Source organism: Clinocottus analis, unplaced genomic scaffold (genome assembly GCF_023055335.1).
Source record: "Clinocottus analis isolate CAN_PGR_092001 unplaced genomic scaffold, fCliAna1.0.p SCAF_6, whole genome shotgun sequence".
Taxonomy (NCBI): domain Eukaryota; kingdom Metazoa; phylum Chordata; class Actinopteri; order Perciformes; family Cottidae; genus Clinocottus; species Clinocottus analis.
This window is the reverse complement of record NW_027176218.1, coordinates 16,197,259-16,221,576: the sequence shown is the minus strand read 5'-3', so window position 1 is coordinate 16,221,576 and position 24,318 is coordinate 16,197,259. Positions and strand designations below refer to the sequence as shown.

The following is a 24,318-nucleotide window of genomic DNA, read 5'->3' as shown; positions in this document are numbered from 1 at the left end:
ATAAGATACATATTTTGTTGTGTTTTATCCTCATATTATGTTCCAGTGCTGGGATTTGATGTTTTACACAGATGACCACAAATCCCACTGTATTGACTCACACGAATGCACTGACCGGTCAAAGCTTCTTACCTTGGAAGCCAGGTGGGCAGACGATGAGCGCCTGCTGGAAGGGGTCGGGCCGGGCAGCGCAGAGCTGAGGAGCCCCCGGCTGCAGGGGCATGCTCCTCTGGGCCACGGCTGCCATGGAGGCCGCGGAGGGCTGGTAGAGTGCAGATTGGTAGTTTAGTATGGAGACATCAGGACTTGTAAAGGAAAGGGTGGCATTGTTGGTGGAAGAGGGAACCAGGTTGGTGGCCTAAAGGAATGATGGGACCAAAATAAAAATCATGAGAGTGGAAGAACTGATGGGAACAACAGGGAAGTGGAAGTGCTCCAGGGAGGGAAGGTTGAACAGCAGGCACGAAAGAAAGATAACAGTTTTCTAAAATAAAATATGCACACACAAAGATGCAAAACAACCACCAGCTCAAAATAAGATGAGAGCCGATGGAAGAATAAGGAAATTAGACGACTGATTTGAAAGTGTCTTAAAATATGCGGACTGTTTGATTAATTAGAGAGAAGGGAAAGGCTGTTAAGAGAGATGCAATCAATGCTACAATTCCGAGAATAATCAACCATCAATGAGCAAATTGCCACCCGAGCACATTTAGACTGAGATTTTGATAATCGTGTATCATTTACAGCATTTACGTCGAGACTTCTGGTGACAATATACTGAACATAAATGTATTATATGACTCAGTACACAGTTTTGCAACAACTATCCGCACAGCAGCATATACATCGCCCGTATTATTCCTCTTAAATGATGAGCGTTAATGGCATAAAGAGCGCATATTACAAGACTGTTAAAATGTAAATGTAACCGAATTATAATGAGCCGAGATAACGAGCTGCAGCTAAACTTGACATTTCATGTCACAGCTTCCCTATCTAGCCCCCAAATCAATATGCCTGACAGGAGTAATATTTCACAGCCAGCAGTCATTATATAATTGTGTAAGCTTAGGTAACTCCAGCATGTCTTGACAATCAGTAAGACATGTGGAATACTCAGATTGCCGGTGAACATCCTCGATACAAACAAATGCTTTTAAGAGACACCGTTTGCTCATCTCGTAAGTTGTATTGCTCCACGAGACACTGTCTAATTTTAGCCCTTTCATTAAGTGCACATAGGGGCGGAGGGAAATAGAGAGACAGCGCTTTCATTTTTCATTTGCTCTCTTTAGCGTGTTCGATAAACACCAGGGGAGGGAACATAATCAATACGGCACTGTGGCATTCATCATAAACAAGCGCGGAAGCAGCAAAACACAAGCCAAAGATGCATTCCAGCCTTTGCAAATGAATCGAGCTGAATAAATCACTAACTTAAGTCTGTTTATATGCCCTGAGAGGCAGGAGCAGAAAAGACAAGCTGAGGGAATGTTAATCCATTTAAATCACAGCAAGACGGGGTTTTTGTCGCATGCTACACAGTGTGAGCTGGCTCGATATAGTTGGTGATAAAGAACTTTGTTTACTAAAGAGAGGGGTGGGGGAGAGAGAGCAGGAGTCGTAACTAAGCACAATCTGGAAAACCTTGCAACGCGAAGCTTGGTGATTCCGGCGTAAGCCAAAAGTCAGCAGTTTCGATTCACAGACCGTACGGGAACGAAGCGGTAAAGCACCACAGGCTCAACCCCGGGAAATGGGAGGAAAGAGGAGAAGACAGAGGAGGACAGGATTGAGAGGAGGGAAAGCGAGAGGGAGCCTGGTAAAGGGATTCTTAAGGCCTGAAAGCCCCAGAATGCAAGGCAAGCAGGAAGTGGGGCTTGTCATGTGTGTAATCAGCACTTTGTGACAATCCCACAGGACCTGGGGCAAAGACAGAAATGCAGGCAGACAGATATACATGCACCAAAGCAGAAAGGCAGGCCAGTAAGCATGGAAACAGACAGGAAGAACGGACAGAGAAAACAGAACAAAGAGACAAACAGCCACTTATGGGCTGCTGAGCTGTTAAACTACTGACAGTTGGGCGTTTAAAATACGATTATTTGGTGAAGACTGGGTATGTAAGCAAGATTCATCATTCGTGTTGTTGCCTGAGGCAGCTCGGCTTTAATTTTCCATTGTGATATGTTTACATTTACTTGATAAATATTCCACACCGCATTTCTTATGCCATTTTTATCTCCAAAGGAAATGCTTAAACCGAAGCTAAAATATCTCATAGCACTAAAAAAGTTATATTGTCAGAGGTTGCCTGACACACTGATGAGTGAGGCTTTACCTGGCTGTGCACAGTGTTCAGCTGGTTGTTGAAGGTCATGGTGAGGTTAGTGGAGGTGCTGGGGGCCACGTGGGTGATAAAGGGTGTCTTGCTCTGGTTGACTGTGTCGTACATGTTGACACGACGCTTACAGATCTCCATGTTTTGGAAGCACGACTTCACACTGCACGGACAGAGAGGGAGGGAGAAGGAATAAGTGCTGCGTCCTGTGACAGCGGCAGATGTTATTTCACCGTTTGAATGATGATTACACAACAACAGGGCCCGTTTGGGCACGTACTGTGTGCTGTGCGGGAAATCGAGCAGATGCGACATAGTAACAAAGGGGTGGTTGAGCGTTTCGATAGGGGTGATCCTCTTGTCTGCGTCGATGGTCAGCATCTTGGTTAACAAGTCGATGAACTCCCTCCTGTCAGCCTTCTCTGCCAGCATGTCGCTCCCCTCCAGGTCCGACGTCATGTTCACCTGGAGGCACGGAAACAGACACACATGCGTCTCAGCATAAGGCCCGATTGAGTATTCAAGGACTCTCGTCTTTCTGCGGACGACAGAGAGAGAAAAATCCCACAGCCTATTCCCATAGAGGGGCCTATTAATACTCACAAGGCCTCATCAGTTAGGGTGTCAGTGTGAGTGTCACAGAACCCGGCGATAACCTTGCACCTTAGTGACATTATAAACATTTGCACTGGTATTTCTAGCACCCCTTGAAATATCTCCTGGCGCCCTCGCTGAGATTTTTATCTATTCCTGAGATGTGAAAACAAACAAAAACATGAACCAAATAAATGTTGCCATTGGCTAGTCGTTTCACAAAGGACACCATTTTGTGAGAGCCTCTTAGAGAGCTGACATGAGACAACTTCACTTAAATATGTTTTGAAGCAATTCTGGGAGACTGCCTCGGAACAGTGCGTCGCTTCATCTGTAAAGCAGCTCGTGTTGTGGATGAACACAGGGGCAAAGCAGCAGATTTTTGTTCTCTAATGAAAACCTACACAACTAGCAGGGATTAAGTTGTTAGGCCGGGAGACTAATTCTGGGGAATGGGTTTACGTTGATGTGGGGGAAGGTATGAAAGAAGTGGGACGCGGTCGCGATGCAGCTAGTCTGGGGTAAAGCGAACAAGCAGATCGTCAGGAAGTGCAAGGACAGAGACGGGGACAGAGGCACCAGACAGGCAGCCTTGTTTATTGTGACTGCCATGCAGAGGTAGCAGGGCTGTTTTTAATAAAGACGCAGCGCTTATCTGTAGGCCTGCTCCAGGGGCTATCAGATGTGCTGCCAGTCAACGCTGCAAATCTGATTCAATTCTCTTTCTCTATGCAGGTTATTCAGGCTCTGTAACCATTCCTCTCTGCTTGCCACCTCCGCTGGCTGTGATAAAGGAATAATCTGCAGAATGAGGTGAGACATAATCACGCCGTCCTCTGCGAGTTGAAGAGATGACTTTGGGAAATGTACACAGCTTGGTTGCACATGGATAGCAGGTGGGACTTGGCTGAGGTGGGCCACAGTAATCAGACTGGATAAACGGAAGCCCGAAGAGAAAATATAATTTTCTGATCATCCATTAAAGATGGGTATTTACCAGATAAAAAACGTCATGTTCACGCTGATTTTCTTTCACTCACAGCGAAAAAGATGTTCTACTCTTGAATGAAAATTTAAAAAGGCCACTAAATAAAAAAAACAACATAAAAACAACTAATATGGCCAGCCGTGCGTGTTTTGCATGTCAACGGCTCTTTATGGAGCCACATCTGTGCCGTGGGGAGCACTGACATGCCACTCTGGAGTTAGGGCAGGGATGGCAGATGTCGAGCAGCGAGACAGACCGGGCTTCGCCTCAGGAGGCGTGGAGCTCAGCATGCAGGATGCAGGCCTGTCTTCTGCACAGCACCACGGCGTGTGCAGATTTACCCATCAACTTTACTTCTCAGTGGGAAGAGTAGCAGAAGATTGTGAAAGTGTATTTGCGAGTGTATGTAGTACAAATAAATGAAAAAAAGACATGGTAAAAGCCATGCTGCCATGGCTTTACTATTCAGATATTGAAGGTTCGCAGATCAAAGTAAATGCATTTCGGGCAGGCCTTCTTTCCATCTACATCAGGCCTAAAGCAGGAGCCTGCATTTGCTCTAAGTTGGTCTCTGATTTACTCAAATTAGATATACTTGTGACTAAAGCTTCCCCACATTTCCCACGACTGAGAGGAGGTTCATTATCTCTTCCTGGCACCCAGCCTCTCTGTCTTACAGGGCCTTCAGCTACATCATCCATTATACACGCGGAGACAGATGTCCACAATGCTGACTTGTTTATACGGTCGGGACAGTGAGATGGGGCAAAATAGGCAGTTTTCTCCCACATTAAGCTAGTGCAGCTCTGCTGTATCGCCTTTGTAGTGAGCTGAATCAGGCTGCTGCAGTGAGAGGAAGATGGGACACAGAGCTTGAAGCGTAGGAGACAGAGATGACCCAAGGGATATCATACCAGTGCAGGTTGGTTTCATTAAACTGCATGTGTGTGTGTGTGTGTGTGTGTGTGTGTGTGTGTGTGTGCTGTAAACTCAACAAGCCCGGGCAGCGATACTATCTTGTCCCAGCCGACAGCATGTTATTCCAGACAGGCCTGACAACGGCCCTGGGCGCTACTGGACAACCATAATTGTCTCCATCACTTAAGTCACTACTTATCCACATGGACAGTCTCCAGAAGCTGCTCCTGGTCGGGCACCAAGTCGACCATTTTCAAAAAGAAATAATTCACCTGCTTAACTCTTATCTCTTGGCTGGTCTTTATCAGAGGAAGGATCGAGATGCATGATGACATGAGAGTACTGTCACAGATTCGAGGGGCCCTGGGAAAAACATTGTAATTTTCCATCACGCTGCCATATCTGTCGGCAGAACCGGTATTTGGCCAAGTAAGGGTGAACAAAACAACACTTAATATCATCTCCCTGTCAGGCGCGTCCTATCAAAATGTAATGGCTACATGTGAACTTTCCCACCGTGGAGAGACCAATTCCCTCGGAGTCGTAGAGGAAAAGGGACATTAGATGTTGCCGCGTTCAGTAGCAGGGCTTTTCCATAATAAGTCTCGTTATAATACGAGTCACTTTCTGGGGTTAAAACAGCAGCTTCTTAACAAGCAGATTCCCACAGGTGACATGTAGGGCTGCAGGGAGAGAGGGGCTAACCCGCTGAGTCATGAAGAAACAACATGGTGCGGGTCCCACTGAGCTGCTCTGGAAAACTGGTGGGGAAACTCTGGAATGTGTGTGTCTGTGTGTGTGTGTGTGTGTGTGTGCTCAGAAAGAGTGGAGAGAGTGAAACATGTTGTTCCCTTGTCCTCTACATGCTCACCGTACTATTGATGTACAAAGTAAAGACCTCGCCGCAACACTCACTTCAGCTTCAATAAGATGGCAAACTGTTTATATACATTAACCACCCTGACCACATGCTCAGCTTAAATGTCTGTAACTTATTAGATAGCGGTTTGGGCAAAAGGAAGAGCACAGGCAGAGTTGAAGAGGGGTTCCAGCGAACAGCTGCTTTCATTTCACTTTGTAAACTTCTATATAGAAGCGGAGCTACACTGCATCTGGAGATCAGGCCTTGGCAGGATAAATATTTTAAAGGATTTCAAATATTTGATGGATAATTCTCGGGATGTGTTGGATGAAACTAACCCCGGGACCTGAGTGGATCCATCAGTCGAAGCTTCAAATCAGTGACAGGTGGATGTGAGTCAAGCAAAAGACAAAGCAAGGGCAAATCATAAATCTATTGTACAATTTGTGGGGGGAAAAGTTGTGCTTTGTGTTACTGAAACCGGCATACCTGCGCCATATCATCCAAGCAGTTGAAGATGTACTTGCGAGCCTCCTTGGACTTGATCCCCGTTTCACCCTCGTGGTCCTCTGGAGTCTGCGGGAGACAAGAAGCAGATGTTCCTCTCAAATCCCATCACACTTCCCCTCTGTAAACGCACTATCTACATTTGGCTCATTACAGCCTCTTGTTGTTTGCGTGCAGCAGGACTCGGCTTGCCCTCCGAGCAACCCTGGGGTAGCACACAAACACTCATCTAGCAGTCAGGCAAGATGGGGGGAGACGGGGGAGGCGGCATGTGGAGGCACACACTACATCACCCAGATGACATGCAGAATGTAAAGTGCACATGGACACACATTCACTTCAACACAGGTGATCACGGTTTCTCAAAGGTTTTAAAAATGTGCACAAAACTAATCGGAGTTGACTGTAGAAGCCCCCTCACTAAACACATGATATTTTTTAATTACAGTCAGCAAATTGATGCAGCTGCTGTGGAAACACATGGCAAGGTCAAATTAAAGCTGAGCAATCACTCTTCAGAATGGAAAAACGTCGTCAGGATGCTTTGACGTTTGATTTTCCACAAAGCAAAGAGACTAGTTACAGCAGTGGTGTCTGGTCGGTGTCTTCCCGACAATGCTGCTGTCATCTCCTAACTTCAGGACCTCACGGACCCGCCTATTCAACAACAATGTGTCATTCAAAAGCCCCCCCTAAGCCAAAATGCTGTACAATTTTGTTTATTTGAGGAAAAACAGAGGTGGCGCAACTTTTACCTGACAACTGCATAAAACCCATGAACAGCTTACTCAAGAGCATTCACAACGTACTCAATGTTGCAATATGAATTCATTTAAAGGGCAATTATCACGGTGCATTAATGGGATTCAGAAGAGGCACTAGGCAAAAGGCTACCCTAGACTCAGCCGGATCAGACACTGTAAAGACATTACGACCCTGCAGGACAAAAGTTCAACTTAAGTTAATGAGGGTAAAAAAGGAAAGGAGCGGACCTCATCACTGAGCGGTCTACATGGAGGTACAGTGGAAGGGGTCGGAGCAGCAACCCTCTGAGCTGGATTCATCCGGCCGGGCTTCCATTTGCCAAATCCTCTCACAGTGATCCACTTTGCTCTCATTACCCTCTGACTGTCTTTATAGCCAGGGTCGTCACCGCCTCACAGAGAGTGTGCCAGAGTGTCGTAGAATATTAATGACAGATATTGCTGGCAAAAATAGCACCTGCTCTTCGAAGCATTTTTCTTGATGCTACCAGGAGGCTTTTGGGGGTGGGTGTGCATGCATCTCCATCATTCTAGCCGTACCTTAAGTCTCCAGAGAGGATAGGTGGAGTCGGGGTCTCTGTTGAAGAACCTGGTGGTTTTTGTCCCCGCACTCAACAGATACTCTGCAGGCAGACCCTGCGTCTGTGAGATGTACCGGATCTGCAAGACAGAAGATGAAAAATGTATGTGAGGCCTTTCACATCAAATGCATTATTGAGCTATGCGTTGTATTGAATTGAAGAGGCTGGTGGTCACCAAAGACCGCCCAAAAAAAAGGCAAAAACTTTGGGATTGATGTTCTTTTGGCAGTTGGAAGATCTATGCTGAAATTAACCTCTCCAGACTCATCTGGCTGCAAACTCAGCTCAAGAGTCTAAGATTGATTTGAGACTTGTAAATGAGACACTTTGCAAAGTTTTCGGGCTAGTGAAAAATTAGACGGGCTTGTTCAGTGATGGAGCACAACTTGCTCAAGGTTTTCCCACTGAGCCTCGTCTGACTGATAGAGAAGGGGGAACGCGGCAATGTCTTGCTCTGGAGCACAGGGGCTGCGCTAATTGGACAAGTGGCTCTGTGGCATCTGTTCAGATAAACATGGAGGCTGCGCAAGAATCATCAGGGGCTGTCAGGGGGATTGGAGAAGTACCCCACCCTCCCAAACACACACTGGTGGAGCGAGAACACACGCAAATGCATACGTGTAAATATGAGTCCGATTTGTGATTATGTGAACAGCCGGAAACGCACGATTATCAGTTGCTCAGCGGTCAGCAGACAGTTTAGAGGTACCAGCAATCATTGTATGTTACCTGATCAAACTCTGAGGCTCCGGGGTAGAGGGGCCATCCCAGGAAGAGCTCGGCTATCACACAGCCCAGGGACCACATGTCTATGGCCTCAGAGAACGGCAAGCCCAGGATGATCTCTGGTGCTCTGTGTATGGAGAAAAACACACACACAGCATATTTAGAAATCAGACATAAATGTGTAAGACCCCACGGAGCAGCGGTATGCTGTGACTGACAAGGACTCAGATGAATGAGCCCAGCGCAGTACACACAGGTCAGAAGAGAAAATAATCTAATGTGGGAGTGAGCTGGAGAGTCTTCCAAAGCCAGGAAGATCTGATTGGAGAACATACACACAGATGATTGCATTTCGTTTTGCACACAAACACACTTTTCCACACCAAGACTGACAATCAATCAATCCATTAATCTTCCATGTCTGAAGGCTGTTGTGTTATCTTAACATTGATCTCTCAATGTAGCCTTGTGCGGTAGGTTGTCATTTCTTCTCTTCACTCGTTTAGGCAGTTTTTCAAGGTGCCACATGGCAGATAGCTGATTGATAAACACGCAGGAGCTCTGCGTAGAGGTAGAAGAGTGTGTTGTTTACAGAGTTCCACGGTCCGCAGCCACAAAGCAATGTGGAAGCAATTATGCCGTAAAAAATGAAAAAACATAAAGATTCTGTGGCGCGTGCAATGAGCTTCATCCTGGCTTTTAGTGGGCTGCACTTGAGTTAATAATGCTCACGCTTAACTCCTAGACACTGGCTTTACTAGTCATACATACACTCTAACAGTGATGCTCAAAGAGACCGTTTCAGTGGAAGAGGAGATAAACATCTATGATTTGATAAAAGAAGAAGAAATATTGCTTCAGTTACATGAGCAGCACTGCAGTCCGAAACAATTGCCAACTTCCATTCAACATGTTTTATAACCTGTCAGAAAGACTAATACACTTCTCGTGAGCTCACGTCTCTGATGGGGCTTAAAATAACCAAGAACGCGGTGATTCTGCTCTCGAACAATCCAAAGCCCTTTCAAGAGGTTTCCTGGCTGTCATCAGCACATGGACGAACATCTTTTGGCCTTACATGTTACCCATTGGTGAAAGTTAGCCACTCCATAACGTAAATCTAGACTGAACTGCTGAATCTGAAATCCTTCTCTCGTAACATGTAAACAGCATGACACACAGATCACAGGATCTTAAGGCCGATCTTGGAAAGTTTCTCATCCATGGCTTAGTTCACAATGCTGATTGCTGTGACCATGGTAACTAGGCTGGCGCGCCCCCCCCCCCCCCCACCCCTAAGCCGGGGAGGGCTCTGGCGAGGTCGCAGAGAGAGAAGCGGTCCCGATGGAACTGGAGGTACCAGGGGAACAGAGAATATGGAAAGCAGCATGGGGTCCACTATAGGACTTTATACGCTTGTTTGGGAGCGAAGCGGTCCGAGGGCAGCAGGGGGGATTTGGAGGAGAATTAATGAACATACCTCACATACTTAAAAGCTAATTTCCAACTGTAGCCCCCTGCCCTCTATTCATTGCTCGCTGACACACACACACAAAAAAAAAAGCAAAATGAAAAAAGGGCACAGGCGATTCATTGTATACTGAGACGGGTCGGATACAGAAAGACAGAAGACGCCACAAGTATAGACGATGAGGTGCTGGATAAGAAAAATAAAACCCAGAACAAGGCAAAGGGAGTTCAAGAGAGGCATAGGCACAAATAAAGCCAATGAGGGGGAGCAGTGAAGAGCTCAGTGAAGAGCTCCTGTCACAGAAGGTGGTTATTGGGGTCTGGAGGGCAGCACTGGAACAGACACCAAGACAACACGCTAGCAACAGTATCTTAGGGCACCATTACACACCAATACAAAGAAACCTTCACAGACAATGAGCCGAGACGTCTGTCAAGAGGCTGCCAAAGAGGCATAAAGGAGTCTGCTTCTCGGCGATAGCAGAGGGGAAGAGCGAGGTCTGCCGAAGAGATGGGAGACCCGGACCGTGGGTCAGCATCGTGCTCCTCTCAGAAGAGCTTAACATAAAGGAGAGGGAACTATAACACCTGTACGCACATGTGGACAGGTAGACCACCACACAGAGAGGCCGACACACGAGTAAGCTACAGGAGCCGTCTTCACGGATGGTTGAGAGTCCGTCGCACCATCAACAGGAGCTGTGCTCAATCAAACATGAGGAATCCACACGCACATGCTCATGAACACACTTAACCGTCTCGTTATCCAGAATTTCCTTTGGAGTGGGTCAATTTGAAGTCCCCAGGAAACTGACGGCAAATCACTCAAACTGTTTAACGACAGCCGCTCCTTGACATACACAGTGCAATACAGACGTTTGTGAGGATTATGTTTTATATTTATAAATTCAAATATCACTGCTGGTACTTTCATCTCATTGCTTATCTCTCTGTCGGTGCAGAGGTTGATATTTGAAACAAGCAGCACTTTCACTATAATATCACATATATTGTGTTTTCTACCTATGCAATATTTTAACGATATAATGAAAGCAACACGCTGCAGCAGCCCAGCAGTTCTGCGCCTCATTTGTCATCTGAATAGGACTCATCCAGACACTAAAACACTAAACATATACCACCATATTTGTGTGAATACCTTATCTTTGTCTTTGCAAAAAGCAAAATGTATATGAGCCATCGTGAGCTGCAAAAAGAGGCTGTTCTCACAACACAAAGCTCTTTTTTTTCTTTTTTGACTCAGCTGCGAGAAAATTCTCCCCATCAAAAATATGAAAAGATGAAAGCCACAGGAAACCCTTTCATCAGATGGTCCTCCAGATCGCTGTGACTCCAGCGGACACGTGCAGACCCCAGGACCAACCTTTCCCTTTTTTTTAAATTTTTTTATTACCAAGACACTGACCTAAGTCACTTCAAACACGAGTCACCACCATGGTATGTAATTCTCACAGGATGTCAGAGAAAGGTGGCTTTCATAGCAGAAAACTGAATGTACTTTCATTAGAGCAGAATTAGGTATTCAGCTTTACTGCAATGTTTCTATTCATGTGTGTATAGCTGTGTGCCATGACTACATGGACTTTGCCCTTGAGTGTGATGGTGAGATTTGCTAGTGTTGATGTTATGCTTGGATCCATTTCAGCCTGAACCTTCCTGGGTTATGCTCCAGTGCTCCACTTAGGCTGTTCTCATGGCTCCTCCGCCGCTCACAGAAAGCTCCGCCCGTTCAGCGAAAGTCAGAGAGAGAGAGAGAGAAAGAGAGCGAGCAAATAAAGGGAGGAAGGAAGAGAGAGGGAGTAACATCGTTGCTCATGATATGAAACCACAAATGCAAATCTGCCCCTACCAGTGCACCGCTGCCATCGCATGCAAAGCGCCCCACAGCTGCTGCTGATGCAGGCCTTTCGCTGGCAGTGATAAACAGCACACACATCTGCGTAGCTCACAAACCTTGCTCCTTTCCTGTCCCCCTTTCCTTCCTAAAGTAGCAGAGCACATGAGAATGACAATTTATGCAGATAGGGCCATTTCAGTTCTTGACGCTAGAGGGGATGTCATAGCTAATCTCTATTGAAAGTTTAAAGAACAGCACACCAGCAGCCAGATGTTAGGTTGACACATTGTGTTATTTGACTGCTTGTTTAAAGGAATTCTGGGGTGCATAAAGACTTAACCTAAATGCTTAAATTGAAAACAAAAAGGACAGCAGAAGAGTAATGTTTTAAAGGAAATGACTGTTTTGTCTATCAGTGATTTTTGTGGGTCAAAGACAGAACAACATTCTGTGGTCATGCTCGTGCCTCTGCGAGGCTTACTTTAGGCAAACTTAGCAGCATGCTAACATGCTCATGAAGGCGAGGTATCGTGCTGATGTTCAGCATGTAAAATGTTAGCATGTTATTAAGTATGGAGAAAAAAAATAACCAATTAAAAAGGTGACCAAACTCCAGTCCAGTGCCCCATCCCTCGTATGGCTATAAACTACTTCCTTGCCTCTTGATAATTTCTATACTCAAGGTGTTTGGATACACCGTCTGAGTGTGATACATTTAGCTGAAACTGCCAATTTTTCACCCTTTAAGCTGCACCCCACCTAACTCATCTCCAGTTGGCATGGCTACCACAGACAGTGTCCCTCAGAGGGTGGCGGTGAGCTTCTCGCTGCAGAGCATAGATGTCAAATAGAGCACAGACGGTGTGCAAACCACCGGCTAGCCAGAGGCTTTCTCTGGATCTCAATGGGGACCCAACTGCATGAGAGGCCTCAGTGTTCGGGCTAGTGGCTCCGACAGCCCTGGCCCTTGACAAAAGAGAGAGGGAGGGTGAGATGGGTGAGGGAGGCCGAGAGAGAGAGAGAGAGAGAGAGAGAGAGAGAGAGGGGAAGGGAGAGAGTCTGCATGCTGACATCCTCCCAGCTGGCCTGGTCATTGATGAGCCCCAGTCCCTTTGGGAGCCAGAGATGGCACGACTCATGAATGGAGCCTTTCTTCTGCCACCCCAGCCCACCCCTGCACCTCAGCCCCTTCACCCGCCCCCTCTGCCATCACAGCCAACCCTACACCTAACCCAGCCTTACCATTCACCCCCCCCCCCCCCCCTCCCACCTCCCCTCCTTACAACCCCACTGCCAGCAAAACCCCCTTCAAACCCCTCAAACTAGGGCGCCGAGGCCCGGCAAGCGCTCCCTCCCCTGCTCGCCTGTCCGCCCTCTGCTCTGTTGAACTGTGCCTGCGCTTGGCTGGCCTGCCAAGCCACACACACATGAACACACAAGCAGACACACAGGCACAGGCACACACATTGCTGACATCACGGGCTGTGTGCATGTCAGTATGTATCCATCAGGCTGACCTTCCCTTAGCTTGGCTCCAGACGGGAGACTGATGGATCCCTGGACCCCCGCAGCATTTAGAAACACACACACACACACACACACACAGACACACACACACACACACACACACACACACACACACACATTAACACAAATATAGAGGGGTCAGCCAGTCAGAGGTAATGGGTTTGATCTCTTTCCGAAGACTTCATCATGCAAGTATGTTTTATTCAACAGGCTGGAAGAGCAGCATGTATACTGGAGGTAAATAAAATCTTATTCTGGGCACCATGTGACATAGTGCTGGTTGGAGAGAGAGACAGTCGTCCAGTGCTAAAAGGGAAAAGCACTTCATGAGAAAAGAGCCTGCCATTAACTTTTGTCCCCTCTATCTGCTTCTACTCTGTCCCTTTCCGGCCTTCTCTTTGCTGCTTTCCCTCGCTCCATACCACGCTCTGCCCTTCCTTGCCTAATGTAAAAGGCTCGGGTTGGTGCTGTGAATGACTCCCTTCCTCCCGCCGGCAACTCATCTACATATTCATGCCCTCAAAAGTTCCTCCACAACCTCTTTGAAGACGCACCATGGAGAAACACTTTTCTAGATATATTGCATGGTGGTAGCTGACTGTGAAATCAATGTGCAGAGCTACATCCCCTACCGTGCACCTGTGGCTCGCAGGAGCCCGCCCCAACCCCAAAACACTCACACACACACACACACACACACACACACACACACACATGCCCACATATATACAGAGCACACTATACCTCTCCAACCGCTCCACCTGCTCCCATCACATCAGAAAATGCTTCACACAAGCAAAGCATGGCAGTACTCATGCAAATGCACATGTATCAAGGCAGGGGCTGTAGATGACATTTACATTTAGAGACTGTGAGGTCCAGGTGGAGCGGCAGTGGAGAGGGGGACGGTTGTATCTGGACAAGGTATTTTCCCAGTATCCTTGAGATATGTTGTCTCGCTTTCTTAGCAGGGGAGACATTCCTGGTGCTCAAGGTCCTGAAAACAGGCCTTCCTTTTCTCTTTTTCTCTTTCTCGCTTTCAGAAAAAGGCACAGCGAAAGCGCTGACGAGGCTGTCACTGTTTTACTTGTTAAAGTACCCGTGTTGCTTTAGCAATGCATTACAACAAGGCACATGAAAGCCGGTAGAAGGAAAGAAGGAGAGGGAGGGTGTTTCATACAAAAGGGAGGGGGTCGATATTCCAGAAAACTGGTCAATGGGACTGTTAATGCAAAAAGCAACGGGGAAACTTGCAGACACGTATTCAACATATGCAACCTCTCCTTCAACGCAAGCTGAGATTGCGGCACCTCAAATGCATTATAGCAGGCTAATGACATATGAGTGGCAGCTGCATGTATGAATGTGCCAATTCAACACAAGCTGAAGTACAGTTCAGCTGAGCAGCCTTAGAGGGAGTAAACTGTAACAGAGAGCTAACATAGATAGCATTTTATTGCTCAAAAGACGTCTCTGTTCCCTCTCCGGGTCTCACCGCTGCACATTTAACTCCTCAGTGGCCCGACAGCCACCCCCGGTCACCTCGGCACATGCAGCACATGGAGCCCTGTTGTTGAAGCGTGGTGCAGTCAATATTAGCACACGGGATATGCCACATTCGCTCACATGGCATCACCTTATGTCCTTATACACACGTTGTTTTTCAAATGGGGCTGTGTTCATAGCGTTAGATAACGTATCAGATTTACTGTTAGGTAACACAGAACATCAAACACATGTTTTATTGGCCCAGGCGATACATTTGCTGCTCTGGAGACTTTATCCCCGCTCGCAGAAGCAGTGTGGTACCCTTTCACACTTGCCCTCTTCGTTCCTCTCCCTCTGCTCGCAAAAGCTTTCATTAGCAACGCTAACAACTACAAAAACCAAACAATGAGCGCGGCTCAGTTGTACGTTTAGACGTCTATGCAGCGGTTCAGTGCTCCTGGTTGGTAATCACCTCTTTCCTGTGGTTATTATTATTTTCCAGCAGTCGGCTGATCCTATAACTAATACATCTCATTTCCACCTGCAGCCAGCGGGCTCTCCACCGCTCCCCGCACTACCCTCTATACCCCCAAACCCCATCGCCCGGTGCAGGGGTCAAAGGGACAAACCTCTCTCTACGGGATGAAGGTGGAAGGAGAGGGAGAAGCGACGTAAAGGAGACGAGACAGAGAAAGACAGAGAGGGTGGGTGGGCACAACAATGGAAGATGAATGCACTCTCCATCAACACCCCCCCCCCCCCCCCCACACACACACACACACACACACATCGGGTCCCCTCTGTCTCTCTTGTCAAAGAGAAGAGTGCCGGGAAGGATTTGCGATCGGTAAATGATGGGTATCTGTCACACAATGATGCTCTCTGCTCAGCAGACAGCCTGGAGAGAAGATGTAGGGGATGCAGAGAGGGAGCCTCAAGTCTCTCCAGCCCTATTAGGGTATTAGACTGACAGTCAGACAGTATTAGGCCAGTCTACCAGCCACTGGCCAGACACTGACCCAACCCTCAGGCATCTGCAGCCCTGCTCCATGAAACTTTAGTAAAATCTCTCAACAATTACTTGAAAATGGGTAAATAATAACTCATCCTGACACAAAAAGAAGAGAGACACGTTTTCTTGTAAAATATCAAAACTGTTGCTGCCCCCCTTCAGAATGAAGCCATCCCCTCATTCTCTGTAAGTCACTACTCTCCACCGTCAACAAGCCCAGAGGAAATATGTGGGTCACGCGGAGCGCTGGCTACGAGTGGATGAAGCCAAACTAAAGGCAGAAATGCAGACAGACGATAACACATTCTAACATGCAGTCACTCAGCCAACCAGCTGGCAAGCCTGTCACCTCGGCCGAGGCGTTCGAACAAAACAGACAGGAAAACAGCAGAGCGGGCAGCGAGAGACACTCCACAGACGCCTCCGCCAGTCAGGCCGATGAGATTGGGTCCGCTCGTGGCAGAGGGATGCGAAAACCAAAGCCTTGATCACTTCAGCAGATTAGAGTGTACGAGGGATTCAGTGAGCTAGACTTAAATCCTTCATCCAGCACAGTGCAAGCTGCAGCAGAGCAGCCTGTATTTATATATATATATATATATATATATATATATATATATACAGGCAACTGGGGCGACTGGGGCTTAGCGGTGAGCAGCAGGGTCGTCCTTCAATCATAGGATCGGCAGTTCGATCCCTGGCTCCGCTCGCCCATGTCGATGTGTCCTTGAGCAAGACACTTAACCCTAAATTGCTCCCGTAGCTGCGCCTACCGTGTGTGAATGGTTGGAAATACTGATGTGGCACGTTGCATGGTAGCTCCTCTCAGCACGGTGTGAACGGGTGTGAATGGGTGAATGACGTCATGTAGTGTTAAAGTGCTTTAAGTGGTCGGAAGACTTGAAAAGCGCTATACATGTACGGGTTTGTTTACCATATGTATATATTGAAATGTTATATCACAGCCTTTCAGTCCGAGAGTCCAGCATGACAGTTATGTAAACCGTTGGCAGAACCAATCACAATCTCATCTGCCTGCTTGACTGACTGTCTGTCTGTCTGTCTGTCTCTCTTTCGGTTTGTCTGTATATTTTCTGCTGTCAGGTTGTTGGGCTTTATCGTCGTTTTATTGTCGAGCTTCCTCCGGCAGTTGCTTTAATCCAATACAGTCCAGAGCAAGAAATCGCAAGGCTCTGCATTGATATGTCCCATTCTGTTGATTTAGGGGGACTGAGACAGAGATCAAGTGATAGTGTGGGGGAGAAGTGTGTGTGTGTGTGTGGAAGGAAGGAGGGGACCACAATCAATGTGGTTGGCTGGCGGATCCTTACATATTGGGTATGTGGTAAAACAACAGACGGCGAAAATCCATTTGAAATGTGGCGCCTGAGAACATATAGCGAGGAGCCAGGGGGGCGCCGTCCTACCGTAATGACATACGTCTCCCTGCCATTCGAGACGCGCGCAAAACACACGCGCACCAGCACAGTTTCAATCATAAACGCTGCTCTGGTTGACTAGTTCCTTATTTCTGGGGCAAGTGAAAGAGCACATGGGGGAGAGATTTGCAAGGCAGACTGCAAAATTCCCCTCCATCATACCCCCACCTTGCATGCGCTAACATACAGCACGGCATGCATTACACTTCTCTACCTCCACCCATCCCCCCCCTCCCACTCTCTATCACCATCCCTTGTTTGACTACCGTCTTCCTTCCTCCCACCCAGTCGGGCAGTAATACCATCTCCTGCCTAATCAAATTCTAGTCTGTGTGACATGAATTCTCTGTGCCCAAGGCTGCGCTGCCTCACAACAAGCTACAGGGCCTCAGAGAGCTGTAACTAAAGCTCGTACAGGTCCTATACAGCAGCTCCCTATCTCTCCCTGAAATTTAACAGATTTCCCAGCCTTAACCTTCTTTATTTGCTCGCCTCAGAGTGTGTCGGTCGGTTCTTTGCGGTGTACGCGTGCGAGTCCCTGGAGTGCAGCCGGCTCGTGCTTAATTAGAGACGGGATGGGACAGACTGACGGAGGCTGATCACGACTGTCAGCCAGATGTGGTCAGATCACAAAGACTGACCCGCCCCGTCCCCTTTGTCGCGATTAACATCATACACGCACGTCAGCGAACACATAAGCACACAAGAAAATGTGCTAACACCCTCCAGAGTGTCCTTCGGGAAAGGTGAAGTCTTCGATCACGAGTCTTTCCGCCTCACACTCGTGTCCCTCTATCTGCCCCAGCATGCCGCCTTGCCTGCTGGGCCTTCAGACACTCTCAATGCCGTTTGTCACGCAGCATTCTTTCCTGACAAGAATTAGAAATGTCATCACGTAGACAAACAACAGCAGGACTATTAAGGCTTTCGGGAGGAATTTGGACAAATAGGCCATTCCCTCATAGCCTGCTTGCCAAACGAAGACAGATAGAGTTGTGTGTGGCGTGTTTTTGGACTTGCAAGTGAGAGCAGCAGTTGCTGATGTCAGGATCAGTCTTGGACGAGGCAAATCCATGTCATGAAGGGGACAGATGTGTGCATTTGTTTCAGCCACATTAACACACTGAGGACAACACTGCTGGTAATGTTTTCAAACGCACTCGTGGGTATGTGCATGCATTGATTTATAAAACCAGAGTCAGATGATGTTAATCTTACTCTACTTCTCTTAAGACACAGCCATTCAAAACTCAAAGCCATTCTCTTTCCGAGTCACATATGAATCAGACACACAGGTGCACAATACGCTATTTGGTTTCTAACTATGTGTGTTCACGTTACGTTACGTTAAAGCATGGTGCGATGCAGTTTGAACTCCATTTTTAGAGCGAGCAACAACAATAAGAGATGTCTTCAGTTCAAAAACAATCAGTCACAATGACAGGTAATTAATTTGGCCAGGCAACAGTGCCCTGCAGTCATTTGTAAAGAGAGTCACAGTTAATCACCTCTTAATGACAATACCCATTCCCTGCCTCTGTCATATAAAGAGTGATCATATTCGGCCGTCCCCTATACGGTGTACCATGACAAACAATGAAGGCATGCTTGGCGTTTAATATGCCATACATTGTCTATTGAGGGAAAACAATTACTGTACAGCAACAATCAATACGGCTTTATCCTTTTCATGTAGCCATACTTGAAGATTCAATTATTCTGGACAAACAGGCATTGTTATTTCTGCTGCTGTGGCCTCATTCAAGAAAAAAGCAGACAGCTTTGACTCCATCTAAAACGTAATTTGACTCGGATTGATCTATTCTGGCTATCACATGGCTCTGTCCAGGGGGGAATGAGATACATTGATGTGTCTGATTAAGGAAGGGAGTGACATAAATGTATTGTCATGGCTTTGTCTTGTAAGTATCACTGTGGGGGACTTATTAAGAACTGCGGTTACTAGTTGTGAAAAGCTTGATAAGAATTTGAACTGAAATTAGCAATCATTTTCATTATCCATTACCGGTAATGTGTTGTTTTTTTGTATCAACTCATTCATTGTTTAGATTATAAAATAATGAAATATGTATAATTTCCCACAGCTCACGGTGATGTCTTGATTATTTCTTGATCAAACGTCCACGAAACACACTCAGCCGAAATCATGAAACGAAGCGCTTCACATGAGACGGAACGAATGGAAAGCACCTTGTGTTTTTGTGGAGGCTTGGTAAGTCAAATTACTCTTAGTCATTAGTTTCTATTTTGCCCTGAAGTTGAAAAGCTATAAACTAAGATACAGACAGTGGGAAAGGTTATGTTTACGAGCCACACGATAAAGTCTGAAAAGAAGTGATAGCACCACCTGAGATTGGAGACTGTTGCTCTTGGGACTCTAATGACAGACATGATAGCTCAGCCCTTTCAAGGATGCTGCAATATTTTTCCATGACAAGACATACAAGGGAACCGATAACAAAAATGCTTTCATCATGGTCTGCATGCGATGAAAAACATTCCACAGAGATATACATGTCCTGTGACCGCTCTGTAACTGATGGTTGCCTTCCTTAACCAGCCAGGTGTTTTCCTGTCTAGGCTTACCTTGCCCAGAGGGAAGACCATCCCCTCTCACTGAACACACACACACACACACACACACACACACACACACACACTCACAACAAAGGCCTTCTGGCTCTGAATATTTCTTTTTGTTGTCGAGTTGGAGGCAACAGACAGTTTTAGCGCAGACTGTGGAGCAGCATCACCGGAGGAGCTCGCTGGAGTCAATGTGAATTTTAAACCAGTACTAAACATGACACATTTACCATTTCTTAGGCAAGAAATCATATCACACTGAAAGCTGTGTATAGAGGATTTCTCTCTTTCTCGTCTATTTGTCTCCCTCTTTTTCCGTTTTTTCCTCCCCCTTTCTCCCCTTTCTTCCGCTGTGTGTGAGCGCTCTGAGGGTGCTGCTGGAGGGAGTCCAAAAGGACACAGTGTGAAATGAACACAGCTCTGACCTCCCAGACACCCCCGACACAGCCAATCAGATCACTTCTTCCCGACACATAGGGCACCGTAATTGGTCGGTGGGTGGGAAATATGACCAGTAGGGATTGCAGTGGCGGGAAAACAAGAGAGGGCGTGAGGAGGAGACAGGGAGGAGTGGTGCTACGTCTCCTCCATGCACTTTAACCGACCCTTTGCCCAGAACAGGACAGGAAATCTCCAGAACAAAAGCTAGCTGTCATCTCCGCCTGACAGGCTCGCTCTGAACAAAGCTGCTCTCAGCTGACTGGCAAACCGACCAATCCTTGAGGGAGGTAGCTTGTTGTAATCTGGTTCTGTCTCAAATTCCAGACGTCTCTGGTGAGCGAGGCCTACAAGCGTGCCCTGAACCCTCAAACAGGAAATGAGTCCGAATGTCGTTCCTTTCCCTGAGATGAGGCCTCGTCTGTGGCCGATGCAGGCTTACAAACAACTCTGCATGCGTAAATACAAACATGCCCAAAAGCCACTGTACACACAAGACAGACAAAAACACATAACTGCAACCACACGTTGTCTCTCTGTGTCCTCTCTTCTCCTTCTTTGAACATGTAGGTATGGATGTGTGCACACACAACCTTCTCCCAGACATCTCTGCTCACAGCTGCATGCCCCGGGCCTTCGCTATCTCCCGCCCAAACCCAGACTCACATCAGCCACATTCCAGAGCCTCCCAAAGCCCCGGGGGGGCAGCTTCACAGCTGGGCACCGAGCTGGGCCGCTCCCCGCCTCCCTGGCTCGACTTTCACCATCGCCATCCCCTCCTCCCTCCTTCCGCTTCACCACCTCACACACCCTAAAACAGAACATATCTTTCTTTCATCCCTGCATCAGCGGATCAAATGGACGCCGCGAAAGGGGGAACTTGCCCTGCCCTCGCTCCCATCGGCTCAGACACAGTTTACATGCTGAGGTTATACAAAAGTGGCTGAGGCCCGCAAAACACCGGTGGATCAGGACGACCAAGAGCGGCCGGAATGTTAATGAGGTCTTTCGAATTCTGCTGCTATCGAATGTCGTTGTATTCTCCTGTAGCAGCGGTTTCTTTTAAGGTGTGCCATGTTGACAGGGGTAAAAATACATGTCAGCAGACAGACTACATAATCTCATGAATTCATCTGTGACTGCGAGGCTATCTGGTGAGCCAGCGAACAGCAACAGCAGTCGACGTATGAAACAGAGCTCATATCGCGATGAATAAAAAGGTAGGAGACACGCCGTCTCTTTTGTACCTGTTCAGCAGTGACGTATGAGGCTGGATGTCATTCAACTATCAAGTAAAGGTGAGAATGAGCTGATAGTTGAGTCAAGTCACCATCAAAATGTACTTTCAGAAGTTATTTCCTCAAAGAAGAGCGAACGAGCACAGTTCCCACTTGTTCAAAGCTTCATTTAGGAGAAAAGAAACTCATGAAGAAGTCACAGCGACATGTGCCTGTTCGTCCTGCCCACGGGATTCTCACCGACTCCACAAAAATGACAAAATAGTATATGCAGCAGGCCAATTGGAAAAAAAAAAGGCAGACTACACACACTTGCGGGTGTTTCAGTGTTCATGCATATGTGTGTGTGCGTGTAAATAGTTAAGGCCAGGCTCTGTTTCATCATTTCAGTAAATGTCATGCAGTATATCAGTCTAACTGTATACGTCTCAGCCATATCCACATCTGTAATAGAGAAAACCCATCTCCTCCACTGTGCTCAGAGATATCAAATAACACACAAGTGTCTGCACAAACGCACACACACACACACACACAAAAACACACACAGACACCGTATCTCTGATGAGCTGACACAGAAAACTAGATCTATTAAAGGGGAGGGGGAGAAAGAGAGATGCTGAACGTGTGTGGGGGTGTGATTTCAGAAATGGACACAGGTTGCTGTAGACAAAATCATACACGCAAACGCACACACACACACACACACACACACACATACACACAAAAACAACCCTAAAAACATCGCCCACCACAATGGCAGACGCAAAGTGCATCACTTGCCTCGAAGAGACCTGTTTATTTCAGACCTGTGACACAAAAGCCACGGCGGCGTGCCGGCTTATCTCTCCACATCCCCTGAAACGTGGCACAGCCCCCAAAGAGCTCCCCGGCGCTCCACATGCCACTTTCAATTAGTTCCACAAAGAGAGTCTTCCTCTACCAAAAGGAAGATGGGAGCTCATTACCGAATTCCTCTCTACTCTCGGCTTTGAAATATAGATCAGGAGGCTACGTCTGACTGCTGGGTCCCAGGATGTGCCACTTGCCGACCATGCCACACCAGTCCAGAGCAGATGAGCTCAGAGTGCCGTCTCATGGATTAGCCACTCCTCAGGTTTAATAGCCCCCACAGCTTACCCTCTATCTCTCCATTAGCTCCTCGCCTACCATTTGCGTTCTCTCATCTTTTTTTTCTTCCTTTCTCTCTCTCTCTCTCTTTCCACTAAACAGACTCCCTGAAGCCACAGCTATCAGCACCAAAACCCACAAATGGGAAAATACCAGTTCTAATAATCTGATGAGAGCGTAAGAGAGAAGCAGCGAAGCAAATGTGGTTATCATACCACACAGTGGTACTATTATAGTAAGCGTAGACATGGAGGCAGTGGCTGATAAGGCGATGCAAATTCATTCAGGTATTCTAATGAAACTAAAGCTTAGCAAAGCTGCAAAGGTGGACTGTTGCGTAGGAGTTAATTAAGGTTAGGTTCGACACACTAAAATCCATAGACGCAAAGATACTCTGTGATAATAAATATGACACGAGTGCTAATACAATAATGCCTGCCAATTGTGAATTATTCAGACACGGGGTAACAAGGCTGTCATGAAAAAAGATGGCGGCTGCATTCAGTCTCTGGGATTACACAGTTGGTGGGAATCTGTTTCTTATCTGGAGAAAGCAGAGAACACAATAGCACTGTGATGCAGCGATGCTAGCTAATGGTTTCCCCTCAGGACCGAAAAAAGCACGTTCACCAACATCGACTGTTTACTTTTTGACTGATAATCTCATTAACCTACACACGGGCCTCCATGCTGCTGCGCCACATTGAAAACACTGCATGCATGTGTGTGTGTGTGTGTGTGTCCAGTGTGCACGAAGCCAGCGTGTCATCTCTACATGCACGCAGTATGTTTACACCTTCAATTAACAACTTCCATTAGCGCTGCCCTCTGCGGAATGCTACCAGCTTTATTTACGAACAGAAAGTTAATGAGGAGCTCCCGGATAAAACTCGGGGATGACCATTAGGGATCGAGCAGGGAAGAGACACAGGACCCTCTGATACTTGAGTCTTTGGGGGGGGGAGAAAAAAAATGAAATCATTGTGTTGTACCCTCCAGTTAGTCAATTTCCCCACTGTCAATCAGCCACAATGTACAGAGGTATCAGACACGGGGGTTGAAGTTTCCGTTGCTAGGCCACTGATGGAGATTCAGTGTAGCAAGGGGGATGGAGGGAGGGGCGGAAGTGGAAGTGGTAGGAAAGGAGGAGTGGGTGGCTGTAATGGCAGCGAGAGAAGAGGAGTATAGGGTCTTGATATTCTCTCTGATTCGCTCTCTATGCAAATCACAACAATCACAGGAAATGCCTGGGCCCCAGCTCCAGCTAATTGCCACGGCAATAACAAAGGAGGGCTTCCTTTGAGCGCAGAGGCAAATTAAACATTAGTTTGGAGTTTTCTTGGAGACCGAGGGATGTTATAATTACCCAGAAACCAACACATCAGCACTTTGCACGCCACGCGTCCCACTCGCGTTGCCTGGCGGAGGAAAACAAATGTATCTCATATTCTGGGAGAGAGGCGTTTGGTGGAGGGGGTGGGCAAGTTGGAGGGGAAGAGCACCAGGAGGGAGATGGAGCAAAGGGGGGAGAAATGGAGGAAAGAAGATAGTGAAGGGCATGGAGAGAGATGAGAGCAGAAAGCAGGCGATGGGGGAGGACAGAGATGGAGAGAGACGAGGGGGGGATAATGAGGGGAGAGGAGGTGGAGAATGATAGCCTGTCTCTCCAAACCACTCCATGCTGGTAGAGAGGCATCAAAATGTACACCCACCATTAGCATATTGACCCCACCCCTCTGCTCTGGCCTTTTCCCCCTCATTATCATCAGGCATGGTGCATGGGACACAGGAAACACAAACCTAGCTTATTTCCCATCCCACGTTAGCCT

At 47.2% G+C, this 24,318-nt stretch overlaps 1 protein-coding gene across 2 annotated transcripts in view; it reads right to left on the bottom strand.

The window, feature by feature from the left end:
* The window catches only part of hipk2 (homeodomain interacting protein kinase 2), a 69,976-nt gene that overhangs the window by 13,457 nt on the left and 32,201 nt on the right, over positions 1-24,318 (bottom strand). For both annotated transcript variants that reach the window (XM_068602619.1, XM_068602620.1), the window contains 6 exons: positions 8,288-8,411; positions 7,518-7,637; positions 6,196-6,282; positions 2,625-2,809; positions 2,345-2,507; positions 133-358 (listed from right to left, as the gene is read on the bottom strand). In XM_068602619.1, the coding sequence (XP_068458720.1) occupies positions 133-358; positions 2,345-2,507; positions 2,625-2,809; positions 6,196-6,282; positions 7,518-7,637; positions 8,288-8,411 (905 nt within the window). The remainder of the gene's footprint in view (positions 1-132; positions 359-2,344; positions 2,508-2,624; positions 2,810-6,195; positions 6,283-7,517; positions 7,638-8,287; positions 8,412-24,318) is intronic.